This window comes from Ophidiomyces ophidiicola, assembly GCF_022830035.1.
Source record: "Ophidiomyces ophidiicola strain CBS 122913 chromosome Unknown scaffold_39, whole genome shotgun sequence".
In the NCBI taxonomy this organism is placed as follows: Eukaryota; Fungi; Ascomycota; class Eurotiomycetes; order Onygenales; family Onygenaceae; genus Ophidiomyces; species Ophidiomyces ophidiicola.
In genome coordinates, this window is record NW_026054679.1 from 106,242 (window position 1) to 132,710 (window position 26,469).

The window sequence follows — 26,469 nt, forward strand, 5'->3', positions numbered from 1 at the left end:
AATCTCGGATTTCAAAACTGCCTTTTTACCCCAAAAAAAAAAAAAAAAAAGAAACCAAAGGCCCCCCCCCCCCCCCCCCGGCAAAACTAGTTCGCCGAGATATCGCCTTATTGCGGAATATTTTACCTCTCCTTCAATTATTTACCATCCACGGCCTCCTCTGCTGTTTCGCCTTCTGCGTGCTTGCCTCCGCCGTTTGGCTTGCCGCTCTCCCCCTTCGCCGCACTGACAGCAACAGCAGGTTCCGCCGACTCCTCCGCCTTCTTCTCATCAGCCTTCGTCGTCGTCGTCGCCGCCGTCGATTCCGGCGCTGCCACCACCTCCTTCTCCTTCCCCTTCTCCTTCGACGCCTCCTCCGCTACCGGCGGCGTCGCGGGCTTCTGCAGCGACAGCGGGCTCGCAGTGCCGGACTTGGAGCGCGCCGTCTCCTTCGCTTTGGCGGCGGCTTCCTCGCTGGCCTGGCGCAGCGTGAGCGTGAGCCGGTCTTCGGGCTTGGACTGCGCGGAGGGAGTGCGTGAGGGCGTGCTGACGATCTGGATGTGGGGGGAGGAGGAGGTGGTCGAGGGCGGTGCGAGGGTGGTGGTAGCAGTAGTAGTAGTAGGTGGTTTGGCGGCAGGGGGAGGGGACGGGTCCGCGACGGTCGAGGGTTTGGTGTTTAATTGGTCTTTGAGTTCGCCGTATTCATTCCATTCTTCGACTTGTTCGATATCCTATATACCGTTGTTTTGTTTCGAGATTAGAATGAGGGGCGTGGCGTAGCTCAAAACAAAAAAACAACAACACTGAGAGAACCAGCAGCTTACGGCGACGATGTGGCCGTATCTCACGAGGCCCGGCAGCTTCCTGCCCTTGGACCGCGTGCTCCACAGCATGCGCGCCTTGTCGTCCGTGGCGACGTCAATGGCTCGGAACCCGATCTTGTTCACCTTCAGGATCGTCTCGAGCCGCGACGTCGCCGTGATGATGTGCGACGACCCCGCCGTCAGCGACGTGAACAGGAACAGCGTCGGGTCGTCGAACGAATACGTGGGCGAGCGTTCCGCCATGCTTGCGTCAAACAGCTGCTCAGCCGGTACAATTGCGGTATCACGGTTTCCCTCTCACTCTGTCTCTCTCTCTCTCTCTCTCTCTCTTCGCTCGTGCTCTTCGCTCACCGGCGTCGCTGGTCGTCGCCAGAGTTGGCAGTTGGACAGCTGACTAAGCCGAAACAGCGGTCACACGTGTTACGTCATGCAAGCCACCACCACGCACGCCCTCACTTCTACTACAAAAGAGGCATATAAAGCCCCTACGTGGGGCAGACGGGGGGCGGTGGGACGCGCCGGCGGGCAGCGCCTGCGACCGGGAGAGGATGGTGGGCAGGCCGCGGTGAGTGCTTATAAAGTGTCCCTGCGGGACTCAAAAGATGTCCCAACAGGGATTGACGATGCGATGAAGATCGGACGGGTTACCCCAGAGAAAGACGATGATTGGTACCAGCAGGAAGGGTGCCCGAGCTGGGCCGGGGAAGTGCTTCCGGTGTCCTGTGCGCTTGGGCACAGCGCAGTGCAGTAGCGCGCCAGCTGCGCGAAGAACAGGTGGCAGTAAGAAAACTAGAGAGAGGGAAAGAGAGAAAGAAAGGGAAAAAAAAGCCGCTCTGACATTTCTAGCCTGCAGCGGTTATTGAGGGAAATCCCCTTTTAGCGCCTGGCAGCAGCGGCATGGTCAGAGTTCCTCCCAAGACTCAGCATGCGGGCTTGGGCAGAGACGAGACGAGACGAGCGTGTTGGCACTCATCCACCGAGCAGACAGGCTGTCCAGTCTTTGCAGCCCAGCCGAGACACGGGCTGAACGGCGTCTTTCCTTCCCCCCTCCCCCCAACGCGTGCGCGGCGTCAGCGCGAGGACGAGAGGGCGTCCTTTAATAATGCCTACCACGCGGTGCTCTCTATCCGATGCGCCAAGCGGGGGGCGAGCAACACGACACGCATCACTCCCCAACGGCAACGCAACGGCAAATGGGAGTGTCTGGAAAGCACAAGACGCAGCAGCAACAGCAGCGCACCAACGGCCGGGAAACAAACGAGGTGGCACGGCGTGGCCGGGTGCAGCGGGCGATTCGCTGTCGGAGCCAAGGGCCCGCGCCGGGCCGCTCACGTGGAGCCGCAGCGCGCAGTGCAGCGCAGCCCGGGAGGGGAGGGGGAGCACGACTGGCAGACCGGCCACGGAGGGCCGGCACCGCACGGGCGAGCGACGTGGCCAGGCGTGGGTGGTGGGCTGGCGACGGCTGCTGGGCGTGGTGGTAGCGGAGGCGGGCGGGTGGTGATAGCGCACGATAAGAGACAGCCTGCGAGCGAGCGAGGAGGCCCGTTGCACACAGCCAGCCAGGTGCAACTCGTACTCGACAAAGACCGCGAGAGGCCGCGAGTACGGGCTGCGGACCACGGCTGCGTCGTACGCCGTAGCCAGTGCCAGATAAGCTCCGCACGAGCTGATCGACCGCCGCGACTGGCCGCCTCACTTTTATGCCGCCCCTGATTGGCCTGCCGCGTAGTTCCAGACTGGCCGGCTACGCTGGGCGCCGCGCGCGATCCCACACACCACCCACCAGCCTGGCCTGCCCCCCTGGCATCCCTCGTTGCTGCCCTCAGCTGGCCCCCCCCCGGCCGCCCGTGTCCGCCCGTGCAATAAAGCCGCCGCTCCCCCAGCCCGCCGTCTCCTTTTTTCCCTCAACGTCTCTCCCTCCCTCTCTTGCGCTCTTCTGTCTCCCACCCACAACACCATACACCTCTCGGTGATCCCCTCTCTCGTCGCTCCTGCGTGAGTGCTTTTGACGCTCTGTCTCAGACTCTGTCTGCTGCTTCTCTCGAGCATCTGTCTCGCTGCTCGTCGTTATTGACTCTACTCCTCTCCTCCTAGCCAGCCTCGCTGCTCCCGCTGCCAACGGCTCTCTCTGGACCCCCTCTCTCCCGGCCTTTGGTTGACTCTCGACCGCCATGACGCTCAACATCAACTCGGACCAGCTCTTGTCGTCCGCGAGAGATCTCTTCTGGACGCAGCACTCGAATCTGCCGGAGTCGAAACGCCAGCAGCTCTGGACTCAGCAGCTCAGCCAGTTCATCTGTGGCCCGACCATCTTGCTGGACTCCAACGCCAACACCACGACGACCACTGCCGCTCCCACGCTCTCTGCTTCTTCCTCTTCTCGTGCTGCTCTGGACAACTCCTCGAAATCGGGCTTTTTGGGAAAGCGCTCTGGCGAAGACGTGCCGCGCTCGCTGCCTCCAGGATCGCCCCCGACCAAACGACGAGCTACCGTAGGTCCCACTTTTTCCACGTCCTCTTGGTCATCTCTCTCCCTGTCGAGCTGCTCTGCTCTTCTCTCTCCTCCCACCGTCCATTTGGATTAACTCTGCCTTGTAGACCCCAGAGACCCATTCTCTGACCACCGCTGCGCCCGCCCGCTCTCAGGCGCGTCGCCATTCCGGTCCCTCGGTCCGGAAGCCTGGGATGGCCGCCCCTTCTCGACCATCCTGGACCCCCTCCGGTGCCGCCCGTTCTTCACAGCAGCTGATAGACGGATCGGTGTTCCTGCGAGCACAGGCTGGTCCTTCGCCGCTTCAGCAATCCTACACTCTCGCCTCGGCGGACTACTCGCAGAACGGTTTGGACGGTCTTGTAGCTTCTTCCTCTTCCCCCAACACCAACACAGCGACTTCTTCTGGCGTCTCCAGGAGTGCTACTATCGGAATGGACCTGGCGGCGACGGCGGATGCTTTGGTCTTCGATCCCCAACCCTCTCAAGGTCAATTGACCACCGGTGGTGCCGAGTCCGTTCAGATGACTCGGAGTCTGACTTCAGACTCGCTGTGCGGAGGAATGGACTTGATCACGTTCGATTCGAACAGATCGTTTCTTGAAAATCTGGACTTCCCAGATGATCAGTTGTCAACAGATTTCACTGCTCAGTCATTTGCCTATCACAATGACGCCAATTATTCGCTCACCTCTTCTCCTATTTCCCATTTTGCTTCTCGTAACATGAATCATGTTCAATTTTCGCAGTCATTGCCTGAATCCGGGTCTGACTTCTTTCGTCCTGCTTGCGCTGATCTTTTGAATCGCTCTGCCTCTTCTGCCTCTTCCAATTCTTCTGCTTCATCTGCTGAGATGAAGTATTCTCTATCGAGTCAGAGTGATGACTCGGTAGCTTCAGCTGCTAATCGAGCTCGGCGGAGGACTCGAGAGCAAGTTGTGCAAGGCACACAGAAGATCGCCCCCAAGCCTGCCAAGACACATCGGGCAAACAATGTCCCCGAACAAAAAATGGTCATCTCGTCTGAAGACGGCACTTCTCGCGAAGTCGCCGCCATCCCCAAGGCCTCCGTACAGCGGCCTTCGCGACCCAAGACGTACTGTAAATATTGCAATGAGCAGCCTGACGGCTTCCACGGCGAGCACGAGCTGAGACGACATGTCGAGCGCGTGCATGCCGTGGTCCGCAAGGTCTGGGTCTGCGTCGACATCTCGCCAGACAAGCGATTTCTCGCAAACTGCAAAGCCTGTCGCAACGGCAAGCGCTACGGCGCCAACTATAATGCTGCGGCGCACTTGCGCCGCACCCACTTCAACCCCTGCCAGCGCGGCCGCGGCGGGCGAGGCAAAGACAGCGAAAAACGCGGTGGCAAAGGCGGCGGCACCACGCCGTCCATGGATGTGCTGAAGCACTGGATGGAGCAGCGCGAAGAGATCGTCGTCGACAACGCCCGCATCCTTCTTGACAATGACATCTCGCCCGAAGAGGCTGTGCTTCTGGGCAGCCGACGCATCTCCGACACCCCCAGCGCCGCTGAGATCAGCGACGACCACCAGTCACCTCCCGAGTCGCCGCCCATGGCCGCGACCACGCTTGACAACAACAATGATAACACCAACGCCTCGACGCCCGCTGAAGAGCCGCTCGACATCGCTCACGACTTCCCGTTTGAGCTTGACGATTTCTCCCACTCGCCGCTGCACTGGGACGGCAACCCGGCTAGCGGGTACGAAGGGTTTGATGTTGTTGCGTCTTCTTCGAATCTGTTCGATTCGTCTTGTTTTGATCCTACTGCTGCTTTCATCCCACCCCAGCCCATGAGTGCTGAAGTTGGATCGTATATTCCTATCATGATGTAGAATCGGTTCGACGACCTACATACGTTGTACCAGTTGTGTTGATTTCGTGCTTCTTGTTTTATCTTTTTTCTTCTCTCTCAACTCAACTTGATGGCATTTTTCTTCCTTTCTTATATTGTCTTTTTTTACCTTTCTGATTTTCTTCTTCCTCTTCTTATTTTTCTTTACCTTTTGCCTTTTTTTTTCTCTCTTCGTTCTGAATGGAGATTTGTGCAGAATCTCCATTCATGTTAAAGTCTGGAATTGGAGAAGCCGATCCACTGATTGGTGACATCGTATCTTTTTTGCTGACTTTTCTTTCTACTTGCAATTTTCAAGATTGCTCTTTCTTCGCTTCACATTTTCAAGCCACCTTGTTTTCTGTGATGTTGTTTTTTTCTTTCTTTTTCTTTTCTGAAATCTGTGTGTAAGATGCCTTTTTGTCTTATTTGCAGGTTTGCTTGCTGCTGTTCAAAACGCCTTTACCACTCTTCTCGTTGGTAAAGATAATAGCTGCTGCCTTTTTTTACAGCATACGACTTTTTCCCTGGCGGCAGGCATTTTTCTGCCGCCTTGTTCGGTCCATTTCTTCTTTGACATATCGTGTTTTTATTTTATTTTATTTGTATTTCTTGACATCATGACCAGATTTTGATATAATGAACTTCGTATCTTCACTGTGTATGCAACCCCACGGCTGCACGACATGGGGCGGTCCGCCGAGTCGCTTGACGCGGGACCAGCCTTTCAATAGTGTCTGCATCCTTTTTTTAAGGCGTGCATGTCGTCCCCAGCCAAGGGTAACATTCTCAAGCGTGAGTGATGGGACTCCAAGCCAGCCAATCGGGCGGCAGTCGCGCCCAACCGCCCCGTTCGCACCTGACCTGCCACGGTGCGTATGGCTATAAATAGCCTCGCCGGCGGCAAGCGGTGTTTCACGGACGGCGATTGGCTGGAAGCCCTTGCCTGTGGGCCGCAGCTGGCCAACCACCGCGCGCCTCTGTCGGCCCCAGCGTTCTTGCGGGCTGCAATTGGCTGTGGCGTGCATAAGCCTTCGGCAGGGCCGCAGGGATGCCAGCCAATTAGCGACCTGAACATGCCTAGCCGTCACCGCCCGGCGCGACTGCCCGATCAAGACGTCGCCAACCCGGCGCGAATCGCATGCCTGCCGTGGCGTGCGGGATCTGCGTGGGCCTGCGAGGTTGTTTATCATCTGCTCGCCGGCCCACTGTTCCTCAAGTCCCTCATCCTTCAATTCTTCCGCTTCCTGCAACGTCTCTGGCGAGCCCTGTTGATCGGGTTTCTTGCCGTTTTCGGTTCGAGAGTCGTGCTTTTTTTTAGTCTCATAATAATTCTTGTAATCTTTAACCCGGAGAGCCGGTCTTTCTCCCCAATCCTTACCAGTGCCCCCTCCTTACCGCCGTATTGCAGCAGGTCTGTCTTATCACCGATATATCATTTTCCCCTATGGCATCTTTGCATTCGTTAACACGATCGCCCTCGTCTCGGCGGGTTCGAAATGAGCGGCCCCTTAATAAGATAATGGAAAATATTCGAGAGTTGGAGGCGGAGTATCACACCCTAAAAGCCCGGGAGATCATGCCGGGCGTGCAGGGCATAGACAGTGACAAGTCCGACGGTCCCAAGCCCTGTCAGCAAAGCGAGACGTACCCCAGCATACGAGTGTCACTGCCCGAGTCGCAATACCAAGATGATGGTGGACAAAGCGGGACGTGCCATTCACTCTCGAAAAAAAAGCGACCTGAAGATTTCGACGATTTATATGACGTTACAGACGAGTCAGATCCTGAGAGTTGCCCATCCTTGTCTAGCCACGGAGAGACGAGGTCCAATAGCTCCTTTACCATTTCGGATATTAGTACCAGCAGCAGCTCAACAGGCGACCGTCGAAGAACCTTTCCCACCTTGCGTATTCCATCGTCGAACTTCAAGTCGGTCATGAAGAACTCCCCAGTGCCACCTACTCCACCACCAAAAATCCCCATCTCCCCTATGGCTCTCGCCAAATTGAACCTCAGTATTCCAGCGCTTCTTGCAACGCCGTCCCTTGCAGGAAGTTTGAGTGCGGCTTCCGATCGGCCGTCAACGTTTAGTACACCGCAAACTCCTGACTTGGGTGATGTCCCGGCTGTTGATTGGGATGAACAACATTTGCGAGTGCACGAGGTGCCGGAGTCGGTATATACGTCTGAGCCGTCAACTGCGTCGATGAGTCCGCAGGTTGATATCCAATTGAATTCGCCTCAAGATTGGAGTGCTATTCTGGGCAACTTTCCGCGAATTCCAGTCGGCAGACCCGATAGTCGACCGGCATCAGAAACCGATTCGGACCATCCTCCGTCAGTGGAGAGTTCCAATAAGGGAGTTCAGCTGCCTGTCAATGCGCTGGCTGCTCTGCGTCATTTCGATATGAAGTCGGACCCGAGCCAGAGCTCAACGAACTCTGAGGTTGGTGAGTCTGGAGAGATGCACGAATGGCCGAGTCACCTGCGTCCAAAGAGCACTAATGACGCGATGAGTGCATCGGCATATTCCGGCTCCTCGTTCACCTCACTTAGCCTCCCCTCGCCGGGTGGCTTTTTCGCGTCACTCAAAGGCCAGGCGCGCAGAACTTGGTGTTTCTCAAGTGGTAGCACTCCCACATCGGCTATAGCAGAAAGATTTTATAATATGTCTTGGGATCCTCGAGAGGAGACAATCATTGAACAAGTAGTGGAGCTTGACGATGACTTTACTGAGGGCCCATCAACGGCCAGGCCACCAGTATCAGGACCCTTGACTGCACTGAGAATTCCAGAGGAGTACACCCAGCCTACAGAGCACAGCCAAACAGAGAGCGAGGATGGCAAAAGCGAATATGATGCGGCATATGCTCGAGAATTAGAGGCCAAGGCAATGTCCAACTTCGACCGTACTACCGTTTGGCTGGCAACCCAATTGGCATACTGTGATGGAAGTGGGAAATTTGGGGCGGAGATTATCGAGAAATCACCTAAAGCTATCTCCCCCGAAAGGGATGACAACTTAAGTCTCACCCCTAACCGAAAGAAGTCGGTCAAATTTCTGGAGACTGTCCCGGAAGAGGTTCATGAGCCCCCTAGCAAACCTCTACCGATCCCAGAGTCCATTTTTTACCTTGGCTTCCAGCACCTAGTTCGCAACTCGCAACAACAAGATACCTTTCTCCAAAGCAATCTTCGATTTGAGGCAATACAAGCTGGCCGTTTGAGCTCTCCTGTAAAGCATGCCGATTGTGTTGCTGGAAAGTACGAACTAAACAATCCTGTACGACCTCCATATCGCGGGCCTTTTTCCCAATCGCCACGCAATTCGAAACTTCCCGAAACGCTTATGGAGAAAGCCATGTACTCGAACATAGAAAAAGAGCAGGATGTTTTGATACAACTGCAAGCTTCGACGTGGGCCATCGAAGCATTAAAATTTCTCAACGGTGGCCCCCTGGTACCCAGTCCCGCGGCTAAAAGGCTGTCAAAAGCTCCTCCAATAATCCAAGCTAAGGAGTCTGGGAAGTCACGAGTCAGAGTTCTTGATCTGGGCGGCCAAACGGCATGCGAATGGGCATGGCATCTTTCAACAGAGTACCCGAACGTTAAGATATACACGGCTGTCACAAAAGAGCAGGCCGTCAGCCCAGTGAGTGGCCCTGCTAATCACACCCATATCACAGTGCCTCAGCTCTGGAAACTTCCGTTCAAAGATAATCAATTCGACCTAATTTCCGCCCGGTCTCTGCATTTATTCCTAAAATCGTCTAGAACCCCTGGTTCAGAAACCATGGATGAAGTCGACATGTGTCTCAAAGAATGTTTCCGCTGCCTGAAGCCTGGTGGGTATATTGAGTTCTTCCTCATGGACTCTGAGATTGTTCGTGCTGGGACATTTGGCTCCGCAACTTCTGTGGAGTTCGGATTCAATCTAAAGACTAGGGGCTATGACCCTGCACCCACCAAGCCCTTCCTATCGAGACTTCGAAAAGCGAGATTTCGGGATATAAAACGAGCCTGGCTATTCCTGCCGATGGGCTCCCCTTATAGTGATGATACCCAGATACCAGGATCCAGTAAACCCTCGCCAACGGATCCTGAGGGCATAGTGGGAAGCACTGCAGATATCGCTAGCACTACTGGCCTCCTTGGAGGCTGGATGTGGGAGCAGTGGATGCTGAAGCTTCAGGTGGAGATGGGGCGTGACAGCAGCAGGCTACTCGAAGAAACTGCAGCAGTGATCGATGAGGGGAGGAAATGCGGTGCTGGCTGGAGGTGTCTGTGTGGTTGGGCTATGAAGCCGAAACAGCAACGGCGGGAATAGTATCGTCTTCACGAATGCGTCTCTTTTGTCTGTGGTAATGTGAGTGGTGTGGTTGTTTTGCTCCTGCGAAGTGTACACGTATTCCCCATAATTTGTTGGTCAACTTTGTAGGAAACAACGATGAAGCTCGATGGCAAGAAACACCGGCAAGCCCGATGGACTGTCAGCTAGTGGCAGTAGCACTGTGAGAACTGCCTGTTTCTCTTCTTTCCATAATTTGCGGACTCTTGTATACATGTACCAAGCGTTAACTTCTTATCATCATTCTAGTAGCTTCCTCTAAAGCCATCGCCATATGTAGGAGACCGGTACTCGTGTCTAAATGCAATATTGTGACAACACCATGCTTCTTTTCCTCTTCACTATTTGGGACATTGATTCAGCGAAGAGACTTGGTAGAATTGGTTCTCGAAAATAGGGTCAGGGCACGGGATTGATTGATTGACTAATAAATAAACTACTCCCTACCGAGTACACTGGGCATCTAATAAGTAAGAATGCATGTGTGTAGATAGTTATAGGAAGCTAGCAAAACCCCTTGCTCCCCGTTTGATATAACAAATTGCTCTGGTAAAAGCCTCGATAATTGGTTCGTAGAGCGTCTCCGGGTCCTTCGGTGTCGCTGTGAACATCGCATCATTACATATTGGAAACAAGATTCCACGCAACTTTCTACAGAGTGGCTTGACGCAGTCAAACTCTAGCGGAAACTCTTCTAGTACTGACTCAAATATGATTTTGTCCATAATACCAATTTTGGACATTGCCTTTTTCCTGAAAGAGCCAGTCTCCCAGCCCGAGAGCAAACTATCCGTTGGGCGATCTTTCGGCCTATTGACAAACTTCCAGCCACGGTGACCGCACTGCCAGATAAGCACATAGAAGAATGACTCGAGATCATGTCGATACGTATGCCAAGAATTGAGTAGCACTCCGAAGGCCATGAACTCCACGGTGCCTATGCGTGAGGGAGCTAAGGTTCGGCTGTTGCTGAGGTCCAGAGAGAGATCCATGTCGATGAGCATCCCCGCAAAGCCAGTCGTCTTGCAGTCCGTTATGATGATATTATTCTCAGATATACCACGATGAAGGATGTTGCATTGGGAATATAGGTTTCGGTGTGCCTTGATCGCGTCGCGCAGAGCTTCCAATAGTTCCAAAGTGGATTGGTATTTATATATCGGCCGACCTGTGGGATGGGTGACGAGACAGTGAAGAATGTGGTTATCATATGGATTGTCCCCGAAAAGAACCGAGCTGGTTTCCTCATTCGGATCGTAGGATATCTCGTTCCGAGGTGGGCCTGATCGCTGCCGGCTGCGCCTTTGTCGTTTGGAAGGATATATACTGACGTCGCCTGGCTTGCGTTTTCTTGAAGATCGGTCACCCGCAATTTCTGCGATGGCTAAGTCAGGAGGGCCGATGGATGGCCGAGACAAGTGCCTATGTGATTGAGATTGTGAGACTAAAAATGGGGTACTGGCTTTCCCATAGAAGGAGTACGGCTCCTTGAACGTGAGGCCTGAGCGTAGATCCTTGATACTGGTAATGGCGCAATGTGCGACCAAGGTAGCGATGCCTTCAACTCGTCTCTGGTTTGCAAGCTTGAGAAGATCGACCTCGGGCGTTCTTTCATCGGTCGTCCATGAAAACTTGGTAACGTAATTCCAATGTTTGGAGTGTAGAGCCTTCGTGAGATAGCAGGACATTCCGCGGCAGACTATTGCCTGTTGATGAATGAGAGGGTCTGGTTTCAGTTCCAGCTGTCTCGATACTTTGGCGCCATCCCGCTCAATATGTATGAAGCGATGGTTGCCGTTCCGCTTTATGAACGTGTCCAGACCCAGTTCTACCTCATTCATCATCAGATACCCAGCAATCAGAAAAATAAATCGTTGCGGCTCCTCATGTACATTAAACTGGCCAGGACTGTAGCATCCCGAGCGGTCAAAGACCCACGGAGTCATGAATGTCCAGCAGATGGTAAATGCATGAAGGTATCGGCGCGTCGGCTGATAAGCAAACACGTCTTGCGCGTATCTAGCGAGCTGAGCCAAGGTCCGCTTGAAATTTTTGCTGGACGCCTTGAGCTTTCCAATCACTTCGACGCTATTCCAGTCGTGTGTAGTATCTGATGGATGTCCGCTCCTTCGTTTAACGATTAGATCGATGTGATGCGGGGCGTTGCCACCAGTAAGCTCCCTTGAGCGGTTGATCCTGTAGTAGCGACGCCTCTCATGCAAGAGAAACTCATTTTGTACTTGGAATATCCAGAATTGGACGTCATCCTGAGCAGGAGAGTCGTGAAGACCGAGCCACTTGCCAGCGCAATGTCGGTCCTTTACCAACTCATAGACATCCCGAGCACGGTTAGTCCAGTCCTTTCCCTCGAAGTATTTCTCGTAAAATCCCTGCACATCTATATGTGTGCGGCCCTTGATCTCCTCCAAGACTCTTTCTTCGACTCCTTCTCGCATGTCTTCACTGTCTTCACTATCTTCACTATCTTCACTATCTTCACTATCTTCACTATCTTCACTATCTTCACTATCTTCACTATCTTCACTGTCTTCACTGTCTTCACTGTTTTTACTGTCTTCCTGCGACGTGAACACATTCATGATGGAAGTGCCATCAGTCACGGGTGGTGTGGTTGCTGACATGGTAGTTACCTCCGAGAACTGGGCAATAAGATTGAAAACCTCTTCCCAGATTGCGTAGTCGGATCTCCTGTCAATGACGAGGCTAACGAGCGGACGGTAGTAGATATAGTTGAAGTCGCTTTTCCGAACACCCTGGAGCAGAGAAAAAAGTTCAGCTGCTACTTCAAGATTACTTATCTTTGAAGGAAGTTTAAAGGCGGCGTCTGTTTTAATCAGCGCAATTAGAAGATTCGATACCGCATCTTGGAGTTTTTGTTTATCAGTGCCGTCAAGAGAAGTGGCCATGGCATACGACCACTCCACATCCTGCAGTGGGCGCCGTGAAAGACTCAAAGACTGTTTAAAAGGGTGCTTCTTGATAATTTTGATATCGTCGTCAGATAGAGGAGCCATTTCTTAGGCACGCCAGAAGGGAGAAGTTTGTGACAAGGCCAGATATGTTCGGAAAATCCCAGTGTGGTTTATATGGTTGCCAGGAAGGAAGTCACCAGGTAAACAGGTACCGACCGGAAAGGTCTTTGTTCACCAAGTGACCTTCCTTCCTGGCGGCAATATAACCCCTTTGGTCATCCTTTTAGTGAACTAAATTGTGCGTACTTGTATCAGTTCCCTATGTATCACGAGATACTGTATCGGGTTTTGGAAGGGCCAGAATAGTACGTTGGATGCGCTTTTTTTTTTTAGGATATCTGCTGAAATTTGGATTCAAATCTTCTGAACTAAGCGTAATCTGAACATTAAACCCCAAATGTGGCATGGTTAAATCCACTGTCGAATAGCTTAGTGTGAGAGTCTGGAAAGAAGCATGAAGATCTATACTGAGCTTGAATAATTCATAGCTGCAGTGTCATTTTTCATGTTGATAGAAGAAATGCATCGAGATATTGAATGCTGCTGGTATCCGTCGCCGACACGGGTCGCTCTTGGATACCTTCGTCCCATGCAAATCCATGCCATAGGAGAATACCTAACTCTCGTGCAACTTTTATGGTGCTCCACAGTTGGCGTTTGAGCCCTACTTTTTCACCATCGACTGCATCCCAGAACAATCGCCAAAACTCCTCTTCTAACTCCCGTCGATTCTCATCGTACTTCTACCCTTGAGAATCCATATTTCCAAGCATAATTTCCAAGCCGTAGAGTCCCATTCCGAAGGGCAGTATACTTGCTTCAGCCCAATCCACAAGACCAGAAATCTGGCCAGTCACAGGCATCACAAGGGTGTTCATGGCATTGAGGTCTCCATGGGTGAGAACTTGAGGGTAGATGGGGGAATAAAGTTGATGCAGGTCAGCTTGTAGAGATGATATCAAAGTACAATAGCGTGGGGGCAAGGCGGAATTGAGAACGAATGGCTTTTTCGAGATCTGTTCTTGATTTTCTTTTCGCTTTGCTTGTGGCACGTCTTGGGGGTGGAGCCAAGCTGATGCGAAGTATCTTGACCCATGTTAGGCCATAAATCAATCAAGTCTTGGGAGCGGCTTTGTACTAGTACCGTGAGAGATCCTGGATTATTCTCAGCTTCGGCATTGAGCAGGAGGGGTTGCGCTGGTACTGGAGGACCATGTCGATGCAGGTTATCCCGGATAGCTTTTTAATGATGTAGATCTGGAGGGGTGCCGTCGGACCACTCCCGACTTCACCATAGTACTGAGTGGGTGGTACAACATTGCCATGGATTTCTTGTGCTAACTGGATGATGCCAACATCAAGTGGGGAGTGACTGACGCGGAATTGAACAATTTTGTTTTCTTCATCACCCTTGGTCGAAACAGTATAGCTAAAACACCCTTGGATTGACAACGGATACACCGGGCCTCGAACGATTTCTGCTGCAAGGTCGTCACATTCCTGTCGAGTGGGTGAGATTTGTGCGCTGAAAAACGCGTTGATAGCACCGTCAAGAGTGTAGATTTTCATATGTGTAGTTGTTGGGTGGAAGACCCGGGGAACTTTGTGAATGGAGTCTGTATTCAATGAGGGAAGAGAGAGATTCAGGAGCAGCAGAGAGGGGGGTTCATACTTTACCAGAATCTAAGTCTATATATCAGTCAAGAGAAATGGGGTAATAGACAATACTTTCGAAACTCAAAACCTTCATGAACTATCCCAGCTGCTATGCTCGCATCTTGAGAATAATGAGCTTGCTGAGTTCTTTTGGTGGGGGGCGGGGCAGGGGGGTCATCAAAGGTGCATGAGCAGCAGCACTTTCTTACTGCATAGATTCGCTAACCGCTCCAGTTACTCCATAGCAGCCTGTAAGGCATTGATTGGCCTCGCAGACTCTTGGGGTTTTCACTATAGATTTCTAGCACCGCTTTTGTTAAGTATGCATCACCTTTGTAGTATTGAGGTGGGGTTGACTTGAGGATGTGTTTTTTTACTGCTCTTCAACTGAAGACAGATGACACGGTTCCGACATTCGTGCTTGGCATATTCGACGTCGTCAGGGAGCAGCGCATGCATGTGTTGGGCTAGTTAGAGTAGCTAGACAGCTTTTGACCTAGTTAGCAGTCCCAGTTTACGAAGTCATCTGGGGCTTGGATCTCATCTGCACTCTGTACGGAGAGGTAGTCACCTTCTCAGCATTCTAGCTAGCTATAGGATCACGAAGCAACCTTTACGGAGTAATTAACTACCTCTGGTTAACTAACCGCGCTAACCGCCATCTCCCGAGAAATTACATAAGCGAATTGCAACCCGCCAGCATCCACCCAGTTCGATATTACTACGGAATACTCCGTACTGCTGGATAGTGTGGAGGAACTTACGTTTCTACTTGATTATCGCTTTAGAGAGCTGTATGGAGAGAACGTTGTAAACGCGAAATTTGACTTGGAACTTTTTCAACCCCCACCCGATCATGCTCTTCTTCAGGTGAGTCCCTGTATCTTGCAAACCCAGCTCAGGGCCCCGGGCATTAACCTAATAACTACTAGCTTTTTCAAAACCCTTACAAACCACACGGTTATCATTGAGCTTAAGAATGATATCCGAATTCGTGGCACCCTCAAGAGCGTCGACCAGTATTTGAACGTGAAGCTCGACGATATCGAGGTCATAGAGCTCGAGAAATACCCTCATCTCTCTAGTGTGAAGAACATTTTCGTTCGCGGAAGTGTGGTTAGATATATTGTTTTACCGCAAGATGCTGTGGATAGAGGTTTATTGGAAGATGCAACGAGGAGAGGTATGTGGATCAATGGCATTGCCGCTATATTGGGTTGAATGGCAACTGATCATATCGGTTTCGCGTAGAAGCTGCAAGCCAAGCGAATAAAGCAAAATGATGGACCAGTTCTCTCTAGAATGCTATACGACGACCTGTGAAATATGCCCCTGACATGATTCGGTTGTGTCATTCGAGACAAACTCACCACACCTCCTTCTGAACGCACAATTGCCCGCAAGGATTTTAGCCTACGAGCAGATATCACACCGGTGCGCTCAAAACTGTATTTGGGAATAGGTTGGGAATGTTTTGTTCTTTTCTTAGAGCATCGGGGACTACAGATGACGGCTCGACCTATGGATTGGCGACGTCTGCGATTGGATCGGTAGTTTACATACCATAGCGAACAGTCTGGAAGGATATGAATCAATGTTATCTTACGAATTCATTTGAAAAGAGTGCAAAGAGCTCTGCGTTGAGAGCTGAATCGATGTTTACGTAGCGCGTTTAGGTCTCCTCAATTGGTCACGTGAAGGCTTGATTCGCCGCGTCTTCCAAACTCGGTAAAATCATTCGAACTGCGGAGTAACTGTCTTGTTGTGACGCCAACATCAAAAAGCAGGCGAAGATTCTCTGGCACCTACATTCCATGGCGTAAATACCCCATGGTGCCAGAGCATCTTTGCATTGAAATTCTTTGTTGGTTCCCCCTGCCCAAAAAACGCTATGCGACCCTCCTCTACTCCAGCGGCCCGCACAACGAAACCGTCGCTGAGTAGGTCCGGTCCACCAAAGTCCTCTACCGGAAGAAATGCCAGCCTTCTTCAATTTTTCAGTAAATCGGACGGTCCGCCAAAGTTGAAATCGACCCAGAGTCGGATCACGGCGTACACGATTAAAGGGCGAAGTGGCAATGGCTCTCAGGACAAAGGTTGTACGAATACCGATGCAAGAGAACTGGGAGGACTTTTTGTCGAGGATGTTGGAATGGGTGGAAATACTGCTGCTATTTTGGAGCACAGGTTGCCTGATAGCCGCGATCGATCACAGTCCCCTGACTACCTCTGGGCAGATATAGGAAATCCAAACTTTACTGCCCAGGGTTATAACAATGATAGGTACCATGAAAATGGAGTCTCTATAAAAAGGCGCAAAATGGAGGATGACGGGATGGGAGTAAACTCCTTGCCCCTGGAGGCACGTGAATCGGTTATGACTGTCGACGAAACGGCGGGCGATACTAAAGAGGGACGCTCATCCTCAAAAGATAATACCGCTACTGCAAAAAAACTTAGCTATTCTGGACCTTTTGTTATTGATTCAGACAGTGAAAACGAGCTAGAATTGTCTCGTGACCCACTTGAGCCATTGAATATTGAAATACCCCATATACCTAAAGAAACTGATGCAATAGAATCACGACCTACAGATTTTGTTTTTGAAGCGCAGAGTGAGATTGGAATTGGAGATGGTGGTAAAGAAGTTGACTCCAGTGATTCCGAGGAAGGCGATCCTGATGAATCGGCCGAATGCGATGTCTTCGGGAATATAGGAGGCTATGTTGATGAAGAGGCAGCAGTTTGTCCTGTATGCCAATCAAGCTTAGAAGGGCTAACAGAACATGTATGTTATCCTTGTTGATTCCTAGATCAAAAATCCCCACTGAGAACACGAGAAGGAGTCCTCTTTGCATGTCAATCAATGCCTCGACGGGGCCAGTACCCAACTGGAGGAAACAAAACGTCAGGAGGTTGATAAACCTGCAACTACAGCAGAACTCAAGCTCATGGCTCGACCCGGGCAGAAAAATCCATTTAAAATTAGCTCAAATACTACTACTACGTTGTCAGCATTTACAAAAATAATGTCGGGCAATGCAGAGGACGCAGCATGGTCAGCCGCTGCAGCGAATGAAGTAGCATCGAGAGGCAAGCAATCTTACGAAAGGACCTGTCCCTTTTATAAGATCCTTCCTGGGTTTTCTATTACTGTTGATGCTTTTCGATACGGCGCTATCGAGGGCTGCAATGCATATTTCCTAAGCCATTTTCACAGCGATCATTATGTGGGACTGAATTCAAATTGGTCTCATGGCCCAATCTATTGCAGCAAGGTCACTGGCAACCTTGTTCGCCAGCAATTGAAAGTAAAGGCAAAATATATTGTTGACCTCGAATTTGAAATCCCAATTGAGGTCCCTGAGACAGCTGGGGTAAAGGTCACTATGATACCCGCAAACCATTGCCCTGGCAGCTCTCTCTTTCTTTTCGAAAAGCGCTATAGCAACAGCCAGAAAATCCAGCGGATTCTTCACTGTGGTGACTTCAGGGCCTCGCCAGCACATATATTGAATCCATTATTGAAACCAAACATTGTTGATGAGCGCACTGGGCGATTGCGAGAGCAAAGAATCGACGTTTGCTATCTTGACACCACATATCTTAATCCAAAATTCGGATTTCCCGTTCAAGAGGATGTGATTGATTCATGCGCGCAGATGTGTGTAAACCTGGATAAAAACAAACCAGACGGCGATGGCATATGGAAAGTTGGCGGGGACGCATTAGCAAAAGACAATACCGCAGACCATGGTAACAAAGCCAAGCGCCGGTTGCTCGTTGTTATCGGGACTTATAGTATAGGGAAGGAGCGAATATGCTTGGGAATAGCAAAAGCTCTCAACTGCAAAATTTATGCCACTGCGGAAAAGCAGCGCATATGCGCGTGTCTTGAAGACCCAGAGCTGTCTAGCATGCTTACCAATGATCCCTTGGAAGCTCAAGTTCACATGCATAGCCTGATGGATATCCGTGCTGACACACTTTCGGACTACCTTCACTCCTTGAAGCCACACTTCACGCATATTGTAGGATTTCGCCCGACGGGTTGGAACTATCGTTCCCCGGCAGGCAGGATGACAGATAGCCCGCCAGTATCAGCTGTTCTACGCTCAGACTCATGGAAAGCTCGATTTACCACCAAGAGCCTCGTGCCACAACGGGGTAGCACAAAAGAAGTCTCGTGTTTCGGCGTGCCATACAGCGAGCATAGCTCGTTTCGGGAGCTAACGATGTTCTGCTGTGCCCTGAGAATCGGCAAAGTTATCCCAACTGTAAATGTAGCGAGTCGGAGGACGAGAGAAAAGATGAAGACTTGGATTCACAAATACGAAGCGGAGAAGAGAAAATCTGGGTTATTTTCGGTTGACGAGAATGCAACGAGGTGGTGATATGACTTTTTTGGGTGCGCAGTCCTACCTTGAAACGTGATACATGTATTCAGCGAATCCAGATTTGGACGATACAGTTGGGCAAATTGAAAATGCCCACGTCTGTTCCTGCAAGGCTTGGGCAGAACCCGCCAGTGTTGTGGAACGTCCACCCTTGCCCACTTGAAGCGAGCACCTTGCTCCCTTGGTTGTGTTTGATAAACCCTCCCCCCAGACCATCCCTGCCGAACTCGGCCTGGGTGTGTTCCACATACACCATTGGTTAAGAGACAAGGCATTTTTCTTAGTAAGGGGCCTATAGCTTGTAGCTACCTTTTTTCAGTTATCTGAACCTCATATTTCATACTTTAAGAGGCTATCTTTGGCCTAGCAGCCCTAGTGCAGTTACGCAGCTCCATAAATCTTGTGGGGCCAATCAACAATCCATCAAGATGGTGCCGATTATACGCCCCATTTTCATCATCCTTTCGGCATATTGAGAAGACGACATGTAAAGCCGTATGAGAGTAGCAGGCCCATTGCAGTAGTTTGGTTCAGCATCCTGTGGGTTGTTCTATGAGTAAGGAAAGAATCAAACAAAACGTATCATCAGTAACTTCTTTGCTATGTCATTCACAAGATTCTTTCACCATCCTGAAGGAAACCTGAGGTCTAAAGTGGCCATATATATCTTGGGTCAGATCCATGATCTCCGTTATCAGTTTTGGGACCCGAGACAAAACTGAACAACCAATTCACCCCTTGACCCTGGCATATAGTGTAGCTGCAGACGCCTTGCACAGCTACTGGGATGACATCGCCTTCAAGGTGCTCCTTGACGTAGGCATCACAGGCGGAGCGGCTCGCTGCAGGCTTCACAAAAAACTCAGCTATCTCCTGGTCGACGGAGGACTCCATCAGGATTTGTGGGAGACGGGCTGCGGCGGCACCTCGACTGGTGCGCGGGTTTTTTTTTCGAGCCTGGTGTGGTTGTCTGGAGGACTGCGCGCCGGCTTGGTCTCTGCAGCCGAGTGAACTAACTAACTAGCTGTGTCGGAGACTGCACGCCAACGTACAGAGTTGGCTAAGCATCTTGCCCTGAAAGGGTTTCGAAATCAGACTCGTCTAGGCTGTACGGAGCAGCTAGTTATGCAATCTACACTTGCATGGCTTGCTCCTACTGATCATAAATTCTTGGCTGCGTTTCGCGTCATTCGATGTCGTTCTCCCGCCGGCCCGTTTTTAGCGGCAGCCCAGGTTCCTCTTGTTTCTTGCTTGCTTCATCCGCCTTCCTCACCACCACTTCGACGCGTCGTACGTACTTACCCAACGGTCTCCAAACGATACATTGTTCCCATATACTTGCTATGAGTGGGAAACTGACTCTGTTCGCTGAGCTGCAGGCTTTTACCTTGGTTTATTGACCATTCCCTTCCTCTGTCGTCAGCGATGCTAAGCCTGGTGAGCTTGTACGAAGCATGTTCGGTTCAAACGATGCCGATGCCTACTATACTGCTATAGGGACATCTGTCAGACTTGTTTTTGCGTTGCCCGTAGGGTTTGGGGCTATAATATGATCACTTGAAAAATACTTTGAGCCTGCTATACTGCATATTGAGCAATAATGGCCTTCAAGTCTCCATTTTCTGCTAAATATAGGTTATATTATAAAGATACTATGCTGACCCTGATCGATACTGAATCCTTCAATCCCTTCTATTACCCATGTATTGGAAATTCCTGGACGCTGAGATGCCCAGGTGTGAAAAACGTGCATTTTATGATCAAACAGATATTCCCCCATATACCCTCCATGCACCCCGTGATTAAATGTTGAGAAATTAAAGGTGTAATACCATATGTATTTGCCGCTGATATTTTTCGCTTTGCGACGTTTGTACAATTTTTTCTGTTTTTTTGTGCCTCAAAGACTGAAACGGAACCGAGGGTCGTCATCGCCCATGTTGCCCAGAATTCTGTCTTCGAGCTGCAACCTATCATCCCGCTTCCCTTGCTCTCTCAGTCGATTTTCTCTCAGCAGCCCCGCGGCAAACACCATGCTCATAATACCACAGAATATCATCATGGCTAGGGACACCCCGTATCCGACAAAATATCGCGGCGCATCTGTGCGAACAAAGATGTTACTTGCGATTATACCTCCAATGTTGCCGAAACCGACCTGGATGGCTAGGCCAATGGCGCGTTTGTAGTGGCCGCCCAGGTTATTCGCCATCCAGACGATGGTAACCGGTTGCACAATGTACGTGCCCGTGCAGACGAGGAACACGGCCATGTAGCGCACGCGCGGCGGCAGGCCGGCGGCGCCAGGGGGTCCCTGGCAAAGCAGCACGACATACCCTATGCTGGCCACGATCACGCCGAAGATGACGAAGCCAACGCGGTGCTTGAGGCGGTCGGTCAGGTGCGAGACGATCAGGGTCACAGCGGCGGCCACAGCCCAGATCGGCACGCTGTGGACCTGGCTATCGATGCCCGAGTAGCCGAGCGAGTTCACGATGGAGGGGATGAAGAGCGCGGTGGCGTAGCCGGAAACGGTGATGCCTATGTATATCAGGCTGCCGACATAGATCTTCCAGTCGGTCAGGATGCGTTTCCAGGCGGCCGCATCGAGGCGATCCATGCGCGCTCCGCCGCCGACATCCTTAGAGTTGCGGGCTTGCAAGAACTGTTTTTCATCATCAGACAGAAATTTGGCTTGTTCCGGCCAGTCAGCGATCAGAAATTTCGCCGGCACAGCCAAAACGATCGACATGAGGCCCTCAATAATGAAGATCCAGCGCCAGCCGGTGTACCCACCCAGACCGCCCATGTGGTCAAGCCCGTACGCCAGCAGGCCGCCAAAAGCGCCGGCGACGAGGCCGGCCACCCAAAAAAGGGAGAAACGCTTTTGGAACTCGTGGCGTTTATAGTACATGGCCATGAGATAGGCGCAGCCGGGAACAAAGCCGGCCTCAAAGACACCGATGAAGAAGCGGCAGGCGATCAGGCCAGCGTTGTTCGTAACAAAGCCCTGGCACATGGAAGCAACGCCTAGAGGTAGTCAGTCAATATGTCAGAGTATATGTTGATCAATTGACTGCATCAGACTCACCCCAGAGGAAGGTCAGCATGCTGATCCAGGTGGATGGCGTGAAGCGCTTGAGGAAGATGTTGCTGGGGATGTCAAGCAGGATGTACGGCACGAAGAAGACCTGCACGGCGATATTGAAGTCGTTGCCCTGCAAACGCAGGTCGGGCACGATGCCCAGCACCGCAACGTTGCCTAGGTTGATACGGTCGAGGAAGCCAAAGACGAAGACCACCCACAGCGGCGCCATCAAGTGCAAGTCGATCTTGCGCATCATGGCACGTTGCTGGCGGGCGTCGAGGGAGTACGCGGCAGCCTCCAGCTCGAGAGCTTCCTTGGGGCTGACACGCGGGTCTTCTAAGCTGTCGGAGGCCATCTTGGGAGAGCTGGAGAGGGAGAAGAAGGGGAGAAGGGTGTAAAGAGAGAAGAGGAGGAGGAGGAGGAGGAGGAGGAGAAGGGGGAAAAGCGAGAGAGACAGACGGATAGACAGACAGACAGCGACGCTGCCAGACGCGGACAGACGCGGCATTAAGTAGCCGGCAGGCGCGCGCCATCGACGGCTGCGGCGTTTAACTCTCGAGCGCACCCGACGGGCCTTCGCAGCACGACGGGATGCGCGACCAGCGACGCTCAACGAAGTATCGGGTGGGCGAGAATGGACGGCATAGCCTGCGGACTCTACATCTACGAGCTAACTACACTCTCTGTCAATTCGTCTCTACCTCTGTGTCTGTCTCTTCCTTCCTCGCTCTGCCCGCCTGGCTATCTGTCTGTCTCCGACTCTCCCTTAGGCATCTTCTCCCGATCTCCGCGCCAAGCGAGCCCGCCCGGGGGGTTAGGCGACGCGTCCGGGGGCTGCGGGCGGTGCGGGTGCCCGGAGCTGGGGCGTCGCACAGGGGCTGCTCGGCTGTTCTCGCGCCCACTCACGCCCACACCCACGCCCGCGCCCGGGCCTCCACGCACCAGCCCACTCGCGACCTCTCTCATCAGCATAACCAACTAATCAACAGCTAGGTGGACAATAATTGCATCTAGACTCCTCCCCCAAGCCATGCGACACCTCACGTCCCGATGCGCTGCATCACTTTCGCCGCCCGCTCGCCGCGATGTGATGTATGCCAGCGACAAGCCCGCGTCCCTGGCTGATCGCCCGCCCGCTGCATGCCGGCCCCGCCGCTGACTGGCCGTCGGTCGTGTTCTTGCGCAACACTCGCACTCTTCTGTGCTCCCCCAAGCGACTGCTCTTCTTATACCCGCCCCATTATTATTTCTTGCCTGGTCTGTGTCTTTCTCTCCTCTCTTCCTCCCTCTTCCTCTCTTTCTCTAGCCTTCCCACCTCTCTCCCTCGCCATGCCCACCGGCCGCTGGTGTTGCGACGTGGCTCTGGCATCATGCCCCTTTTCAGTCACTATGGCGACGTCGACGACATTTCCAATCGCCTTGCCGTGCCCGCCTTGGTCTTCTCCATCGTGACGCCGCTGTTCGTCATTGCGCGCTTCTGGAGCCGCAGGACCTTTGCCAAAAGCATCGATCCCGATGACTGGGTAATCCTGGCCTCCTGGGTGTGTTTCTGCCTTTTTTTCTGCATGCTTCTTTTCCGTCTTCGCTGGGCCTTCAAACAAACTCTTCAAGGGACATCCATGTTAATCGGCTGTTGTTGCGCCGTAGGTTTTTGCTGAGGCGGTTTGCATCCAGATGATGATCAGTGAGTGTGAGCAGATTCTCTAAGTTCATGGCCGCCATCTAATCTCCCGCTCCAGTTTGCCAATGGGCTTTTGGAAAGCATAAAGTAGACGTCAAGCCCGAAGTCTTAGCAAAATCACTGAAGGTACGCCTTTGCCACGGACCCGATACCTAGGATCCGTGCTGACGGAGCCACATCTCTTAGTTGTATTTCTTCGCGCAGATCCTGTACAAAATCAACATTGGCCTGACCAAGATTAGCATCTTGCTCCTCTACATCAAGGTCTTTGTACAGCCGTGGTTTCGAAGAACCTGCTGGGTCTGCGTCTGTGTGATTGTGGCCTTCACCACCGGCACCGTCGTGTCAAGCATCTTCCAATGTGTTCCCGTGCAGTACGCATTCGACAAGAAGCTGCCCGGCGGCGGGACTTGCCTCAACCTGACGGCGTTCTGGTATGCCAATGCCGTCTTTAACATCCTGAGTGATGTCGTTATCATCATTCTGCCAACTCCAATCATCAACAAGCTGCACTCGCCCACCCGGACCAAGATTGCTGTCTCTAGCGTCTTTGCTGTTGGAATCTTGTGCGTTTAATGCCGCCCCTTTACTCATACTTCTCGTGATCATCGCTAACTCAGCGCAGCGTTTGCATTACTTCTATCCTTCGCTTCACCACCCTCAACATTGCGACTTCCCACCTCGACATCCCATGGACCAACATCGGATCGTCCATGTGGACCATTATCGAGTCCAATCTCGGCATTATCTGCGCTTGCATGCCCACGCTCTGGCGGCCCATCTCGCGGTTCTGCCCCTGGCTGGCTTCTCGCGTCACACGGTCGAAGTACGGCACCGGCCACAGCGCCGGAAGCCAGTCGCAAGCCACTGCTCGCCGAAGACCCATCTCCCTCGGCGTCAAAGACCCTGCGGGTTGCTGGACGAAAATAACGTCGAGTGAGGAGCAGCTGGCACGGGACTACGAGACCTATGTATCTGCCTCTGCAGACGGTGAGCCGCATTGGCCTGAGAGGGCAGATATTGGAATTACCGGAGATAGAAATCCGATCAGGAAAGATGCACGTACCTCCGTGCACTGCTCTGAAGGCGATTCTCAAAGAACTATCACAGAGAATGGGCAGGCAGACATCGAAATGAAACGGATCGGCTAGCAGGAGTCATAAAAATAGAGGCGTTGCTACCACTAAAAGTTTGTTATTACGGGGAGTGTGAAAGCTCTGTTTCTGGGTTGAATGCCCCCTTCATCAACCGCTGGTTGGCTTGGAGCATCAGACGGGAGGGCCGGAACCGCGGAACCTGTAGGTCCACATCTACCGCATTCTCTATGAGCTTTAGTATTTCAACCTGTTTTTCCCAGGCTTTTGCCTTATGCAGCGATGTTTGTCACTGAACGCGTCTTTTGATTGGGTGAGATGTTACAGACAGGTGTACATACCACAGCTTCTCTCTCTCTCTCTCCTCCCCGAATCCCTTGACCCTAACCTACCTTCGGTTGGCTGGCCTCCCACCAATGGCACCGAAAACACAAAAATCTCAAAGCTCCATATTTTTACAAGATCTACTTTATTTGTATTACTCTATCAAAGATGCTTTTTGACAGTATGTGGTAGAAGGTGAGGCCCTCTCCACTCAGATCTGTATGTGAACTAGAGTATCTTACTACTGTGCTGTAGTAAGCGAACGCTCTGTCCAAGGCGAGGTGTGGGCTTGTATGTACTCCCTTCGTATGTACAACAAAATGAAGGAGGCTCTGCGGAATAATCGCCGTGTCTAGCTAGGCTGCGGCCGACAGATGACCATTCGGGTCGATGCTCCAATTTACCTATTTATAGTTAGTGTGGGGGGGTTGTTGCTCCATAGTCTTAGACTGCATAAGAGCCTAGCAAAAATAATGAATAACACACACACACACACACACACACACACACACACACACACATGCACGCGCTCTTCATGGAACAGCCCCGACTCGCGTCCCTGCGTGGAGCCAGGCGGGCAAAACTCGGCTCAACTTGGGTCTGGCCATCGCATCGACAAGCCTGTTGCACAATGCCAAGTGGACACCCCCACGGCCCTCCGCAGTAAGCGCCTGGCTCGGGCCGCTGTGGGACTACTCCTCCGGCAACCTCCATTGAGATATGTCTCGGCTAGAATGCTGCTTGTCATAACCAGATAATACCCTTTCCAGGGCTCCCAGAATTTAACCCCCCTGCCCAAAATCACATTTTTTGGCCTTTTCTGGTGTACTGTAGAGGCAAAAACGTCTGGATCTCAGCTGGGTGGCCAGGCCATTGGGCGGGAAGATTTAATCCGCCGCCACATGAACCGCATTTCGTAACATATCTCATAGCTATAGGAAATTTTGATCCTTCTCGTCACGTCTGGATGGAGCCACATGTGAATAGACATATACCGGGTTTATCAAGATGCAGCGTTTCCTATCGCCACCCCATAGGAACACCTATTCCTGTCGCATCAATGGTAAGGGCAGAGGGGTTGGTGAGAGGATTGATAGTGGGCCCATGAAGCCATTAAGGTCATCTCATCAATCAATGCAATTTTTCACTCACGGACTCTAGAGAACTCTCAGACACCTTTACAGCCAACACAAGGTGGACTGAAAACGTTTTTTTCTTCTAGATACCACTGCCATATCTGCATTGAAATAGGACTCTCATAGTATCCGTAGTTCAAAATCCTCGACAAGAGATTCTCAAATGCAAACCTCAATCCACTTGTCCAAAGCATTATGCACCCAGCTGCTCAGTGGAATCTGAGCATCTCGCGAATATTGATTTAGTTGGGAAATAAGGATCTGTGTTTCTCAGACGTCTTATTATTACTGAGAAGGATGCAGCTGCTCATTCAGTCCATCTGCATGGCGCCATGGTATTGGTCTTTTCCCGATAGTCGACCGAGAAACATATCCGCAAATAAATTAATGCCCCAGCACTGAAGATATAAAAGCTACAGCATCCCTTCAGATCTGGTGATGTTTTCAGAGCTTCATCATTCATTTTGTGTACAGCTTGACATTCTCTCGATATTCATTATGGCGAGATTACTTCCCATGCTTGTTCTTCTGGCAGCTCCAGTTTTTTCAGCGCCCGCAACAGAGCACAGTAACTCTCCCAGAATTATTAATGAACAA

The 26,469-nt window shown here is 51.7% G+C and overlaps 9 protein-coding genes across 9 annotated transcripts; 5 read left to right on the top strand and 4 right to left on the bottom strand.

Annotated features, from left to right (window-relative positions):
* Window positions 1–137: 137 nt before the first annotated feature.
* On the bottom strand, window positions 138–1,046 carry LOZ57_006314 (uncharacterized protein; the record flags this gene model as incomplete). The annotated part of the gene is made up of 2 exons (XM_049255334.1): window positions 138–710; window positions 804–1,046. The coding sequence occupies 2 exons, from the start codon at window positions 1,044–1,046 to the stop codon at window positions 138–140; spliced, it is 816 nt and encodes a 271-aa protein (XP_049105707.1).
* A 1,928-nt stretch (window positions 1,047–2,974) lies between these two features.
* LOZ57_006315 (uncharacterized protein) lies at window positions 2,975–5,153 on the top strand (the record flags this gene model as incomplete). The annotated part of the gene is made up of 2 exons (XM_049255335.1): window positions 2,975–3,295; window positions 3,402–5,153. 2 exons carry the CDS (start codon window positions 2,975–2,977, stop codon window positions 5,151–5,153), a joined length of 2,073 nt encoding a protein of 690 aa, XP_049105708.1.
* A 1,521-nt stretch (window positions 5,154–6,674) lies between these two features.
* On the top strand, window positions 6,675–9,482 carry LOZ57_006316 (uncharacterized protein; the record flags this gene model as incomplete). Its single annotated transcript, XM_049255336.1, has 1 exon — window positions 6,675–9,482. One exon carries the CDS (start codon window positions 6,675–6,677, stop codon window positions 9,480–9,482), a length of 2,808 nt encoding a protein of 935 aa, XP_049105709.1.
* A 515-nt stretch (window positions 9,483–9,997) lies between these two features.
* Window positions 9,998–12,538, bottom strand: LOZ57_006317 (uncharacterized protein; the record flags this gene model as incomplete). Its single annotated transcript, XM_049255337.1, has 1 exon — window positions 9,998–12,538. The coding sequence occupies one exon, from the start codon at window positions 12,536–12,538 to the stop codon at window positions 9,998–10,000; it is 2,541 nt and encodes an 846-aa protein (XP_049105710.1).
* Window positions 12,539–13,239: 701 nt separating this feature from the next.
* Window positions 13,240–14,065, bottom strand: LOZ57_006318 (uncharacterized protein; the record flags this gene model as incomplete). Its single annotated transcript, XM_049255338.1, has 2 exons — window positions 13,240–13,582; window positions 13,641–14,065. The coding sequence occupies 2 exons, from the start codon at window positions 14,063–14,065 to the stop codon at window positions 13,240–13,242; spliced, it is 768 nt and encodes a 255-aa protein (XP_049105711.1).
* A 943-nt stretch (window positions 14,066–15,008) lies between these two features.
* LSM2 (U6 snRNA-associated Sm-like protein LSm2) lies at window positions 15,009–15,435 on the top strand (the record flags this gene model as incomplete). Its single annotated transcript, XM_049255339.1, has 3 exons — window positions 15,009–15,022; window positions 15,085–15,335; window positions 15,404–15,435. 3 exons carry the CDS (start codon window positions 15,009–15,011, stop codon window positions 15,433–15,435), a joined length of 297 nt encoding a protein of 98 aa, XP_049105712.1.
* Window positions 15,436–16,043: 608 nt separating this feature from the next.
* Window positions 16,044–18,546, top strand: pso2 (DNA cross-link repair protein PSO2/SNM1; the record flags this gene model as incomplete). The annotated part of the gene is made up of 2 exons (XM_049255340.1): window positions 16,044–16,940; window positions 16,996–18,546. The coding sequence occupies 2 exons, from the start codon at window positions 16,044–16,046 to the stop codon at window positions 18,544–18,546; spliced, it is 2,448 nt and encodes an 815-aa protein (XP_049105713.1).
* Window positions 18,547–20,449: 1,903 nt separating this feature from the next.
* LOZ57_006321 (uncharacterized protein) lies at window positions 20,450–21,992 on the bottom strand (the record flags this gene model as incomplete). Its single annotated transcript, XM_049255341.1, has 2 exons — window positions 20,450–21,579; window positions 21,641–21,992. The coding sequence occupies 2 exons, from the start codon at window positions 21,990–21,992 to the stop codon at window positions 20,450–20,452; spliced, it is 1,482 nt and encodes a 493-aa protein (XP_049105714.1).
* A 1,015-nt stretch (window positions 21,993–23,007) lies between these two features.
* LOZ57_006322 (uncharacterized protein) lies at window positions 23,008–24,469 on the top strand (the record flags this gene model as incomplete). Its single annotated transcript, XM_049255342.1, has 5 exons — window positions 23,008–23,178; window positions 23,285–23,321; window positions 23,377–23,444; window positions 23,505–23,884; window positions 23,944–24,469. The coding sequence occupies 5 exons, from the start codon at window positions 23,008–23,010 to the stop codon at window positions 24,467–24,469; spliced, it is 1,182 nt and encodes a 393-aa protein (XP_049105715.1).
* Window positions 24,470–26,469: the final 2,000 nt, after the last annotated feature.